The sequence below is a fragment of the Trichechus manatus genome, unplaced genomic scaffold (genome assembly GCF_000243295.1).
Source record: "Trichechus manatus latirostris isolate Lorelei unplaced genomic scaffold, TriManLat1.0 scaffold00030, whole genome shotgun sequence".
Taxonomy (NCBI): Eukaryota; Metazoa; Chordata; class Mammalia; order Sirenia; family Trichechidae; genus Trichechus; species Trichechus manatus.
Window position 1 is genome coordinate 14,952,826 of NW_004443966.1, and position 14,327 is coordinate 14,967,152.

Below are 14,327 nucleotides of genomic sequence, written 5' to 3' on the forward strand. Positions count from 1 at the left end.
CTGCAGCCACATTTCAGACAGGTCCAGGCCTTTTTTTTTTTTTTATCTCCTGCCCAAATAGAAGCAGGTTTGAGCCTCAACTGGTGAATGTAGCCCATCCTTGGAGGCTGTGCCCTTGGAGAACACAGCTCTCCACTGGACAAGAAACCATGTTGTTGTATCCCACACAGATCTGGAAATCTTACGCAGCCCATTAGTATAGCTTGAGGAAGGCACCTTCAGGCACACCTTCTTCCTGGGGGCACAGACCCAGATGCTGGGAGCTCCTTGCTGTAAGGAACTCACCAGACATCCACTGGAGAATTCTCAGCCTCCTATACTCTTATTTCTGACTCTGCTTCTGCTCTATAGTGCAGGTGGTCAGGCAGGTTCATTCCTGGGACACGTTTATTGAGTGCTTCCTCTGGGATAGGCCCTGGAGAGATAATACTGACCTTTTTTTTAACTGAAGGAGAGTCCTTCCTCAATTCCCATATGGTCTTCTCATCTTAGTCCTGGTTTCAGAAGGTTGTCCCCCAAAGTGGTCCCCTTCCCTGGGCACTGGACTCTTTTTCTCACCAAACACCAAATCAGCATTCCCTGCCCACTCCTACCACCCTCTCTTGGGCTCCCACCCGCTGTGGGTTGGCACCAGGTGAGCTGGGTCCAGCATGCCATCATAGAGGAAAGGTTCTTGGTCATGTCTGTGGTTAAACAGCAGTAGGTAAGTGGCCAACAGCAAATCAGGCTGGCTTCTCCTTTGACACTGAAATCGGGATCTGTGCTGATCCGTGCTGGCTCTCTAAGGATGGGCTTTGGCAGAACATGCTGCCTACTTTTTCATCTGGATAATGGGACCGGTGGATAAGTTGCTTTTAAAATGAAATTGGCTTGCTCTGATGGCCTTTTTATTTAGCTCACATTACATTTTGAAACATTTTGAAACATGTTTTACATATCATATAATTCTCCAAGTTCCCATTTGAATATTACAATTCAGTGATTTGTTCTTGTTTTTAGTAAGTTTGCCAAGTTGTGCAACCATCACTATAAATCAATTTTAGAATATTTTCACCATCCCAGTAAGACCCCTGCTGGCCATATACTGTTAATCCTCAGTCCCACACCAAGCCCTAGGCAACCACTAATCTACTTTCTGTCTCTATGGGTTTGCCTGTCCATATAAATGGAATCATCCAATATGTGCCCTCTTGTATCTGGCTTCTTTCGCCTAGCATAGCGTTTTTAGCATATATGCTGTGTCATGTATCAGTACTTTGTTCCTGTTTATGGCTGACCTGCTGGCCTTTTGTGTGTTTGCTGTAGGTCACAGTCATCAGCTGTTTCATGTGTGCGTGATCCTGGCCACACACATGCAGATGGAAGCCATACTTCTGGACAAGACCCTGAGGAAGGAATGGCTGCTGGCCTCCTCCAGGCCCCTTTCTTTGCTCCAGATCACCGGAGCCATACTTCTGTGCATCGTCTTCACCCTCAGCAACATCCTTTATTTCTCAGCTGCTCTCTATCGGATTCCCGAGCCAGAATTACATAAAAAAGAAACATGATTCTGACCATAAGCTTTTCCTGCCGGATATCAACATTAAACTGCAACATCCTAACCATCGTACTTGGTACAATGGCCTAAAATATTCACCGTGATTGGTATCTCAGCTGTTTTGAGTGGGTTCACGTCAAAGAGGTATTTAACTTGGGAAATTTTTCTCAATGTGCACTGATTTTGTGTGTGGTTTTCAAAGGGGAATACGGGTTCGAACAAGTTCTTAAGGCAAATCATTAACATTTCTTTAAAGTTTTAAATTCATTTGAAACATGTTTTTCCATTCTATTTAAACACAGTTGGGTGAAGCGCACCACCCTGTAGCTTTGTATTACTCTTTGAAAATGGAACTTGCTCCACTTGGTCAAGCTCACGTTGCAAGGTTTCCCCTGAGAGCTTCAGGAGTGGTCTGCCAGCTACTTTGGGAGGAGTATGAGCAGGTGAGGTCACTGGGAGGACTTGAGAGAGAGGAAGTGTGTCTGTGGGGGCGCTGGGGATTGGGGTGCTGAGCTGGGAGGCATTCTGGAATGAGGAGACCGGGTTTGGGGAGGGGTCTTCTTCTCTTCCTCACCTAAAACCAAACCCAACCTGTTGCTGTCCAGTCGATTCCTACTCTTAGCAACCCTAGAGGACAGAGTAGAACTGCCCCATAGGGTTTCCAAGGAGTGACTGGTGGATTTGAACTGCCACCCTTTTGGTTAACAGCCTTTTGGTTAGAGTTCTTACCTGCTGTGCCACCAGGGCTCCTTCCTCACCTAGTGAAAGGAATAAGTAGGAGAGTCCCCTTTTTTTCCCACAAGTCCCTTCTGCCTTCAGAGTAGAAGTTCCCACATTATTGTGGATTTGGAGTTTGGAAGTTTTTTCTTAAATTCTATAGCCAATAGCTGGGTGTCATATGTTCTGTTATACTGTTTTCTTGTTGCCAGTTTGATGCCGTGAAATATTATGCAGTGCAGGTAAAATGTGTTAACTGTGGGAGTTGGCTGAATTAATATTAATTGTGCTCATCTGCCACCTTTTAAACCAATGAAGTGCTATATTTGAGGGTGTCATAGATTCGATATTGCTTCTGCATCTCAAATATGCTGCCCAATTTTGCATTCATGTACAGAGAATGTGAAAGACCTTGCCAGAGACATGGGCAAACGTAGTGATTCTCAAGCTTTACTGTGACTAAGAAACACCTGGCAAACTTGTGACACATGCAGATACCTGGGCCAAACCAGGAGGTTCTGCTTCAATAGGTTGAAATGCAGGTTCGTAGAGAAATCTGCACTGGACCACGTCTCCCCAGTGGTTTTAATGTAGGAGGGTCAGGGGCCAGATTTGAAGAAATGCTGTGCCTTCCAGAAGGCACTGGGGCTGCCAGGCTTATTTTGATTCATCTTAAGTTTCAGCAACTCAACACCCAAGTGTGTATCCCCCACTTTATGTTCAGGAACTTTCTTCTGCGAACAGTACTGAAACACCAGGCATTTTCTCGTCTGTTGCATTACCAATTAAAGTTCAGTATTTCATGGTGTTTTCAGGGAGGACAGAAATGCTGAGGCAAACCATTTTTAACGTAGGCTGATCATCCCCTGATCTGCACTTGCTAGTGACTTAGGGACTCTCCGTCACAATGCGGGATCTGCTGTGCTGACTCAGGAACACCCCCATGTCTTGGAATACAGCTCTACGATTAACCAGCCCAAACCCTGGAATGGCCTTATAAATAGCTCGTCATCCAATCCTCCAAGGCCAAGTAACAATTTATATTAGATGAGAGTGGTCAAGAAATATGAGTTTATTAATTTTATTATCTGCTTACTTCCTCTAGGAAAAGCAGACTGATAAAATAAAACTATATGGGCTGGTAAATTTGGGTACATCAGTTGCAAGCTGCAGTACAAAACTTGTTTTTTTTGGCAACAGTCTGACCCTGTTAGTGGAATTCTACACCAGCAGGGTCTGTGGATTTCCACTTCAATTTACTGTAACTTCAGTTTTATGGTGAAAAAAGGTACCAAGTTTAAACACCTTTTTCTATAATGCCAAAGACATAAAGACCGTTAAATTCTCTTGCTTATAGATAATAAAATAATGTTCTCAGTTTAGCTCAGAAATAGTTGACGGATAATGGATGATTAATTTGAAGCATGCTTGGATTATTTACTCTTGGCTCATGTTACTTTTTCATCATGCTTAATGACAAAAATAAAATGTTAAATCAACAGAATAAGATGATCAAGCATTTCATAATGTTTTGATGAGGTTGGTAAACTTTAGCCCCGTTGTACACTTTTAGAGAAGGTCACGAGTTAAAATTTTAAAACAGTTTACAGTACACTGATTTGGAAGCATTTCAAGTGAAATGAGAATGAGTTCAAATATATTATCAGTAAGTATTAAGTTATAGGCATCAGATGTCTAGTGTGGATATAGTTTTGCCCAAGGCAAAAAGGTGGGCAGCTGGTCATTTGAAGACCTCACTGGGAAGATGTCTGTTAATGCAGTGGGTCTCAAAAAAAAATTTTTTTTAATATCTCGATACACCTAACAGGAGATGTGCTGCTTCACCGTTGGTAACAATTGCCCCCCATGGCGCTGTCTCAAATGGGACTATTGAGGGGAGGCACACTCTGTGGGTTGTGCCACTGCCCCTCCCCCTGCATGAGAAACACTACTCTCAAATTTCACCAGACATTCTAGTTGTGATGAAACTTGAGTGTGTTTGAATGAGGCCATTCAGGCCAACTTTACCTCCCTTTACTCTTTGGAGGGTTCCATTTTCCATTGCTGTTTTTAGAGACTCTCCATCTTCATTCTAAAGAAATGAATTTGTGATTATTGAGCCCCCCGACCTTGTTTTTAAAATTGGGGGCGTTTTGAGTACAAAGTGATTTAACTATTTGGTCTACTGCAGTCTTTCTCAAAGTGGGGTGTGTGTGTGTGTGTGTGTGTGTGTGTATGTGTGTGTGTGTGTGAGTGTGGAACCCTGTTCCCATGAGAGGTTCTGGAAAAGGTAGAGCAGAGTAGAATGGTGGTGTCAGATGTTAGGGAAACTCTTCATTTGTATCTATTGTGTCTCAAACTTTTTTTAGCCATGGTACCCTTTTTAGTATTAACTACCTATTAACACTGTATAGCAACACTTTATATTAGTTGAATGTTGGTTTCTGATTTTCTAGTCAACAATTTGTATGGATGAAATGGCAAAGACCCACTTCCAAACTCAGAGATGTTCTTCCAGCTTACACTAATGTTTAGTTTTCTTGAACTGTATGAGAAAAATAAAATTTATTTATTATAGTAATGTTCTCCTGTTTCCCACTTAATTTGGTTATGTTTCACCTACCATACTGCAGGCATGTTTATTCACCATGAGAAATGGATTCCTGTACACGTGTGCATCGTTAATCAGTCAATGAACATTAATTTAGTGCCTGATATGTGGAGGCCAAAGAGACCTGGTGGTGCAGTGGTTAAGTGCTTGGCTGCTAACCAAAAGGTCAGCAGTTCGAACGCACCAGCTGCTCTGCAAGAGAAAAATGTGGCAGTCTGCTTCTGTAAAAATTACGGCCTTGGAAACTTTATGGGGAAGTTCTACTCTGTCCTATAGGGTCATTATGAGTTGGAATCAACTCAATGGCATACAACAACATAGCAAAAGAAAATCCAGGATCATGCGTTGCATTCATTTCTCAGGTCTCTTTAGTCTGTTTTACGGATTGAATTGTGCCCCCCCCCCCCAAATATTTATAGGAGCCCTGGTGGTGTAGTGGTTAAGAGCTTGGCTGCTAACCAAAAGGTTGGCAGTTCGAATACACCAGCTGCTCCTTGGAAACCCTATGGGGCAGTTCTACCCCGTCCTATAGGGTCTCTATGAGTCGGAATTGACTCGACAGCAATGGGTTTTAAAAATATGTATTGTAAATCCTAACCCTTATACTTGTGGATGTAATCCCATTGGGGAATAGGGTTGGTTTGTTATATTAATGAGACTGTATCAGGGTAGGGTGTGTCTTAAGCCAATCACCTCTGGGATATAAAAAGAGCAGATTAGGCATAGAGAAGCAAGCACAAATGGAGGGGAAGATACATACCACGTGAAGATTGCCAAGGAACCAAGGCACAGAAACTGAAAGGAGATAAGGATTTCCCCCAGAGCTGACAGAGGAAGAAAGCCTTATGCCAGAGCAGGTGCCTGAACGTGGACTTCTAGCCTGAACTGCGAGAAAATAAATTTCTGTGAGTTAAAGCCACCCACTTGTGGTCTTTCTGTTATAGCAGCACCAAGAGTCTAAGACAGTCTCGTTTGACCTGCAACAATTTTTAAGTCTTTCTTTGTATTTCATGACATTGACATTCTTCAAACTACAGGCCAGTTATTTTATAGACTGTCCCTTGATTTGTGGAATGCTTCCTTATGGTTAGATTCAGATTGCACTTTTAGAAGGAATATTACAGAAGGGATGGTGTCTTCTCAGTGCATGGTATCAGGAGGTACATGCTGTCACTTACTTCCATTATTAGCAATGTCAGCTTTGATCATTTGGTATCTGCCAGCATTTCCCACCATTCCCTTTATAATTCAGTTGTGGGAAGATACTTGGAGATTGTATAAATACCCTGCTCTTCAAACTTTCACCCACTAGTTTTAGTATCCATTGATAATGCTTACCTGAATCAGTTATGATGGTTGCCAATCTTTTTCAAATTTCATCATTACTTCTACATTTATGAGTTGGCTTTCTACTGTAAGGAAGAGTGTATGTATGTATGTATGTCAGTGTGGACTCAGGTAAGTATGTCAGTTTGTCCTACTGTGATGGCTTGAGTGTTGCTGTGGTGCTGAAAGCTATGCCACCAGGGTCACCCATGATAGACACGTTTCAGTGGAACTTGCAGACTAAGACAGACTAGAAAGAAAGCCCTGGTGATCTACTTCCAAAAATTAGCCAGTGAAAACCCTGTATTTCACAACAGAATATTGTGCAATATATTGCTGGAAGATGAACCCCCTAGGTTAGAAGGCACTCATAATATATAGTGGCTGCAACAATGGACTCGAGCATACCAAAGATCTGAAGGATAGTGCAGAACCAGACAACACTGCATTCTGTTGTATGTGGGGTTGCATGAGTGGGAGCCAGCTTGAAGGCAACTAACAGCAACAACATGTACATATATACAAACATGTTTTATTAAGAGTGCATATACATATTCACACACATCTTTATCCATTTTTATATCTATCTATCTGGAGCCCTGGTGCCACCGTGATTAAGAGCGTGGCTCCTAACCAAAAGGTCAGCAGTTCAAATCCACCAGCCACTCCTTGGAAACCCCATGAGGCAGTTCTTCTCTGTCTTCTATGGTCGCTATGAGTCAGAATCGACTTGACGGCAACAGGTATCTATCTATCTATCTCAACATGAGTTCACGCAGATACCTCTAATTGCAATCCAGTGTCCCACAATTCGTTCTATACTTCCCCTTTTCCATATTTGTAACTCCCTTTTCCAACAAATAGAAACTTGGCTGTCATTATTGACAATATATTTACTTATTTGCTTCATCCTGGGATGTACAGAATATCGCTTAAGAATTACTAACCCATGCCTGGGCAAAAAAGAAGCCTACAAATTAGAATTCAATCTTGATTTCAAGTTCTTTTTGTCTTGAGCCTGAGGGTATGTAGTCTAAATTACTTAGGTTAGTTATCCCCTCGCGGCACCCCTGCCCCCTGCCCCGGGGAGGAGTATGTTATTCATTTGAAATATGGGTCAGATCATTTGTTTCTTTATGTATTCCATTTTTACAGCCCTCCCTCAAGCTTGTTCATTTTATTTATTTAGGACTCACAGCCACCCTATGTACAACAGAATAAAACACTGCCCAGGCCTGCGCCATCCTCACAACTATTGCTATTTTTAAGCCCATTGTTGCAGCCACTGAGGGTCTTCCTCATTGAGGGTCTTGCTCTTTTTTTGCTGACCCTCTACTTTACCAAGCACGATGTGCTTCTCCAGGGTCTGGTCCCTCCTGATAACATGCCCAAACTATGTGAGACAGTATCTTGCTATCCTCGCTTCTATGTATTTTTGAGTATATAACACATTAATAAACATCCACCCACCCACCAAGTGGCTCTGCAAAAGAAAGACATGGCGATCTGCTCCCGTAAAGATTATACCCACGAAAAACCCTATGGGGCACTTCTACTCTGTCACATAGGGTCACTATGAGTTGAAAATCAACTCTATGGCACCTAACAACAACGTTCACTTTACAGATGCTGACAGGAGACAGTCCCATGGCCTGGGATGTAGATCGTTTCCAAGGCCATTGAGCAAACAGCAGGCCAGGGAGGGAACTGGGCGTGTTGGGTATGCCCCGACTCCCAGGCAGTCCTGTCTCCACCTCACCACTTTTCCTCAAATGCTCAGCTCCAGCAATTTCTCATCAGTGGGTTTATTAAGCCCTCGCAGCTGGACTTGCTTATCTGCGTGTTTGGATTAATTTATGGTTTCAAATCTGTGTAGTGTCAGCCCTTCTTCAGTGATTTGCATAACATCCTCCTAGTCAGTCCCATTTGGCAGTTTCTTATAAACGTACACACTTACCACGAGACCAGCACTCTCACCCAAGAGAAATAAAATCACATGTCCACACACAAAGACCTCTATGCAAATATTTATACCAGTTTTATTCACAATCACCAAAAAGTGGAAGCAACAAATATCTATCAACTAGCAACTGAATACACTGTGGTACATCTATACAATATCTAGAAATTGTGCTTAGCGACACGCGTGGTTTAAAGTCAGGAAAGGTGCGTATCAGGGTTGTGTCTTTTCCACCATATTTATTCAATCTGTATGCAAAGCAAACAATCCAAGAAGCTGGACTATATGAAGAGGAACGCTGCATCAGGATTTGCCATATGCAGAGGACACAACCTTGCTCACTGAAAGGGAGGAGAACTTGAAGCACTTACTGCTGAAGATCAAAGACTACAGCCTTCAGTATGGATTCCATCTCAACATAAAGAGAACAAAAATCCGACTCTACGGCACCTTGCAACAACGTGGATGAATCTCAAAAGCAGAGATTGCTGAGTGAAAGACGAGACATTCTGGAAAAGGCAAAACTATAGGGAAGGAAATCAGAGAAGTGTTTTCCAGGGGGGCATGATTGACAACAAAGGGGCAGAACAAAGGAACTTTCTGGGGTGATAGAAATATACATTTAATTGTGGTGGTGATTATAGGACAGTATACATTTGTCAAAGCACATTGAACAGTACACCTAAAAAGGTTAAATTTTACTCCATTGTAAATTAAATCTCAATAAACCTGACTAAAAACAAAACAAATCAACCTTCCAGTCCTTTCCCCTCCGCCCGTCCTGCCCTCATCTCTAGCGTGGATCACTAACTTGTTTGGGGAAAATCTAAATTCTTTACCTGGCTGTGAGAAGCCCTTGAGCATTTTTGAAGAGAGAAATGATATAATAAAATTGGCATTTTTAAGAAAATGCCAAACCAAATCGATGTGATAGCAGTGGGGTATGGGTTAAGAAAATTAATATGCCAGAGAGTTTTAACATGGGTAGAAGTGAGGGGGAGTCCCTAGGTGATGCGAACTGTTAATGTACTCGGCTGCTAACTGAAAAGTCGGATGTTCAAGTCTACCCAGAAGCACCTCGGAAGAAAGTCCTGGTGATCTACTTCTGAAAAATCAGCCGTTGAAAACCCCATGGGTTACAGTTCTACTCTGACACACATGGAGACACCGTAAGTCAGAATCAACTAGAGCGGCAACTGGTTACATTAACCGGATAGAAGTGAGGGAGGAAGAAGAAACTCTCCTGAAGACAAGCTGGAGTTGGTGCAATGTAACTGAGTCCTTGACTGGGCTGTTCTCTGAAGGGAAGGAATGAATTCATTCATTCCTTCAACATATTTATGGAGCACCTACACTGCTAAGCACTGGGGATGCCACGGTGATATCTAGTGAGGCCACGGGGATAAGCTGATCAACAAACAGGCCTGGTCTATGGAGCTTACAATCCTATGAGGAGAGGAGGCAGTAATAAGTAAACAGTAATTGCAAATTGAAGCCCTGGTGGCGCAGTGGTTAAGAGCTCGGCTGCTAACCAAAAGGTCGGCAGTTCAAACCTACCAGCCGCTCCGTGGGAGAAAGGTGGCAGTCTGCTTCCCTAAAGATTTACAGCCTTGGAAACCCTATGGGGCAGTTCTACCCTGTCCTGTAGGGTCGCTATGAGTTGACTCGACAGCAGTGGGTTTGGTTTTTTGGGATTGCGCATTGGGATATGAGCTCTGAAGTAAATCAACGAGTGCAGTGACTTGGGGAGGGCGGGGGCTGGGGCATACAGCAGGGGTCCAGTGCCCAGAGCAGGGTGGTTTGGTAGAGGCTCTGCTGAGAAGTGAGGGTAAGGAGGCACTGTCAGAGGAAGGGAGGAGAATGTGGCAGCAGAGGGAAGTGTGTGTAAGCCCAGTGCATGTGGGGCACTGCAGTTAACACAGCTGGAGGGGTGCAGCGGGCAGATGAGCCTGGAGAAGAAGAGTCGCAAAACCCTGTGCAGAGTCTCGAGCAATGAGCAAGCACTGCAGGGTTTCAAGCAGGGGAGTGACATGATCACAATTGTGATTTAGAGGTCAGCTGGCTGCAAAATGGAGAATGGATTGGACGGTGGCATCCGGGAGGCCTGTTAAGACACTGCCTAGTCATCTGTACCAGAAATAGTCGTGGCCAAGGGGATGGAGCTAAGTGGAGAGGTCTGAAGGCTATTTAGGAGGTTGAATTGGCAGGATTTGTTGACTGAATGTTAAAGCAGGAGAAGCAAAAGGTACCTCTAAGATGGTACCTTAGACTCTGGCTTGGATGGGTGAATGGTGATGCCATCCACTGAGGCCTAGTCTCTTTGGGGGAAGAGACTAGGATGTGATAGGTGTGAGGTGCCAGCCAAGTGGAGAATCTAGAAGACAGCTGGATATATGGATCTGGAGCTCAGAAGAGCAAATGTGAATGGTATGTGAAGTCATGGGAGTGGTTTAAGAGTGCCCGGGGACAGGCCACAGCTAGTGACCAGGTCAAAACCCTTGGCCACAACATTCAAGTGAGGGGAAAAAAAATCACAAATGAGGCTGAGAAAGAGAGGTAGAGAGCTAGGAGAAAAAACAAGAGCATGGGAAGAAAGGAATGGGCATTCCTTTAGTGCTGTTCAGAGGTCAAGTAAGATAAGGGTGGGGAAGGATCAATTAGATTTAGCATCAAAGAGGTGTTAATATTGGTGAGTAGAAGCCAGACTAAGCAGCCAGTAGGAGGTAAGTCACCAGCAGCCAGAGGGCATTGGTGGTTTAGTGGTAGACTTCTTGGCCAATTTCACTTCTCCTGCAGCCACCACCCACCTGTTAGTGGAGGCTTGTGTATTACTATGCTGCTGAAGAGGTTTCGGTGCAGCTTCCAAACTAAGGCAGACTACAAAGAAAGGCTTGGCGATCTACTTCTGAAAATCAGCCAATAAAAACCCTATGGGTCACAAAGGTTCTACCTGCAAACGATCGTGGGGATGGCACAGGACCGGGCCACGTTTTGTTCCATTGTGCATGGCGTTGCCATGAATTGAGGGCCAGCTGGATGGCAGGTAACAACAACCAGCAGTCAAGTCCAATTCCTAAATGATGCAGATCCCAACTTCTCATCTGACAACAAATACATTCCTAATGGCTCAAAGACTTCAACATAAAAAACAAAGCAATGAAAGAACTGAGGAAAAATATGGGAGATTAAAAAATAATAATTTCAGAATGGGAAAGGCTTTTCTTTGTATAACACAAAACCAAAGCGGTAAATTAAAAGACTGATAAATTTGCCTACCTTAATTTTTTTCTAAGCTGTCACAAAACAATATAACCAAATTAAAATACAAACCAAAATATGACCTAGAAAAATACTTGAAGTCATATTTTGGATGAGGACAAATTTCCTTGGTATGTGAAGAACTTTTACAAATCAATTAAAATAACAACCACAACAAAACTAACAACCCAATGGAACAATGGGGCAAAGGATAGACATACAGTTTACAGAGAAGGAAACATAATTGCTCTCAAACATAGGACTAGACACCCAATCTCATGCATCATAAGAGAAATGAAAGTTTAAACTACAATGTGATTTTTTTCACCTATTAGATTAACATCTACTGAAAAGTTTGATAACACTTTGTTGTCTGATGATTGTGGAAAAATAGGCAGTCTCCTACATGGTTGGTGGGAGTGTACATTTTGGACAACCTTTATGGAGGACAATCTGGCAGTATTTGTGAAATATTGCACATGCATATGTTCTTGGACTCAGCAATTTTGCTTCTAGGAATTTACCCTATAGGCTTACTTGTATAAAATCATGTATTTGTAAGTTTATTCACTGTAGAGAGCTTTGTAATAGCAAAGATCAGAATCACCCTAATGGCTAACAAAATGAGCCAAGGATATTAAGTTATGTCTATCTTTACCACTGGAGTCCCCAAACGGTTAACCTTCTCAGCTACTAACCAAAAGGCAGGAGGTTCTACTCCACCCAGAGGCCCCTCAAAAGAAAGGCTTGGCGATCTACTGAAAAATCAGCCATTGGAAACCAGTTCTACTCTGACACACATGGGGTATCATTAGACGGAATCGACTGGAGGGGACTAACAACCTTACCAGGGCAGTGTTTTTGTAGGAAGCTGAGGAGAAGGGACTAGACTTCCAAGACACTAGACATGTAGACGCATATTTGATAGTGATCCGTTTAGGGGCAAAGGTTGAAAACGTGAGATGGAATCAGTTCGTCTAAGAAAAGAGCAGGCTCTGCAGTTTGCTCAAGGGCAAGGATCCAATTTTTTTTAATCTTTATGCCCAGGGCATACACATAAGCACAATAAAGAATTTCATAAAATAATATACATATAGGAAAGAGTTGGAGAACCTGGGGCGAATTAGAGAATGGCAGCCAAGATGATACGGTGACATGGAAGCCTGTCAGGGCGTCTGAGACTGAGGAGGGCACAGCACGAGGACAGGACACGCCTGGGCCGGAACGACATTGCCGACTTCTGAATCAACTCTGGAATTGCCCTGTCATTGGACTTCTTGTCCTTTAGGAAAGTAAATCTTCAGTTCTTCAGCGGAAAATGGAAGGGGTTGGATTTCATAATATCTGAGGTTTCTTCTCCGGCCCTCCGGCCCCCTCCGGCCCTGAAATCCCGACGCCTTCCAGCCTTTCTGCGTCGGTCGCCTAGGAAACAAGCGCCACTTCCGGCGGAGCGCCTCTCCTCCGAGGCCCCGCCCATTACCCGAGGGCGGGCGCTGATTGGCCCGTTTGAAATGCGCCGGGCGCGAGCCTACCTGGGCTTTACGGGCCTGACGAAGCAACGCGACCCACCCGGCTCTTAGTTCCCGCGGCTCGGCCGGCGTCCCGCCGTCTTCGCCAGCCCGCCCGATCGAGCCCGGCGACCCGCGCGCGCGTTTGGGCAGCACGGAGCCTGCTGTCATGAAGCCAGCGTGAGTAGGGGCCGGGGAGCAGGGAGGGCGGGCGGTCCGGGCTGGGACCCGGGGCCGGGCCAGTGTGAGGGGCCGGCGTCTCCTCTCGCCGCTGCCGGGGCCGCGACCCCCAAAGTGGGAGTTCCCACGTGTGGCTTCTCAGGGTGAGGGCCAGGCGCGGAGCCGGGTCCTAGGCGCCCGCCGGCTCTCACCATAACCGATCCGGGTGCCCACTGCCCCGCCCTGGCCTCCAGCGGCCCAGAAAGGTCGGCCCGAAGTCGGGGGCTTCTATGCTGTGACTCCGGTTCCTGTTAGGCGCTTGTCATCCACCTGGCTTCGGGACCGCCTCCCCCAACCCTTTTTCAGGTTCCCTTTCTCCTTCCATGGCGCCCTGGTGGCGTAGTGGTTAAGAGCTTAGCTGCTAACCAAAAGGTCGGCAGTTCGAATGCACCAGCCGCTCCTTGGAAACCCTATGGGGTAGTTCTACTCTGTCCTATAAGGTCGCTATGAGTCGGAATCGACTGACGGCAACGGGTTTGGTTTTTGGTTTTCCCTCTCCTTAGTGCCCACGCTTTCAGATTGCATTTTGCAGCGTTAGTGCGAGTCTGCAGGCGACCGTCGAGCTGTGTGGTGCATTCTGGGAGTCGGGGGCTGGTTGGGTGGTCTCAGCCCGCAGAGAGCCCTGGCATTCGTGAGCTTTGCGTGCTTTTCTCAGCTGAGCACCGTAACCAGTGAGGCCGAGACCGGCACCTTATACACATAGGCCAGTTACTTTTGCTGTATTCTTTGGCCGAAGACAACCCCCACCCGCATACACAAACACGCCCACATTCTTCAATGAGTAAGTGACAATATTTTTGGCAAACCGTAATTCCTTGACCGACAATGCGTAAAGAAGTACTTGTGCAAAGAAGGTTGAGTTTATAATTATTATCATTGAGCTAGCCGTTTGCAGAAGGCAACTTGTTTTGTTTAGAGACCAAAGCCAAAATCTTAAGAAGCAAAAACAAAGGTTTAGTTTAAATAAGCCTACCACAGTATTTTGCTCTTAATAACACCAGTTTGCTCCCATTTCATCTGGGAAAATGTTGAGAAAAATCTTTTACTCTACAATCCAAGTCCATAATTTTGCTTAATTATAGTGTTAAATTTTCATCTAGCTGATAGATAAACGCCGGGGGAAAAGTGACATGCTAGAGAAATGGTGAAATACACCCTGATATCTTTTTTTCTATTGTCCCTATGCAAGTT

At 44.6% G+C, this 14,327-nt stretch overlaps 1 protein-coding gene across 1 annotated transcript in view; it reads left to right on the forward strand.

Annotated features, from left to right (window-relative positions):
* Positions 1–1,547, forward strand: part of PAQR5 (progestin and adipoQ receptor family member 5) — a 91,442-nt gene extending 89,895 nt beyond the window's left edge. The window contains exon 9 of the mRNA XM_012555035.1: positions 1,306–1,547. Coding sequence (XP_012410489.1) covers positions 1,306–1,547 — 242 coding nt within the window. The remainder of the gene's footprint in view (positions 1–1,305) is intronic.
* Positions 1,548–14,327: the final 12,780 nt, after the last annotated feature.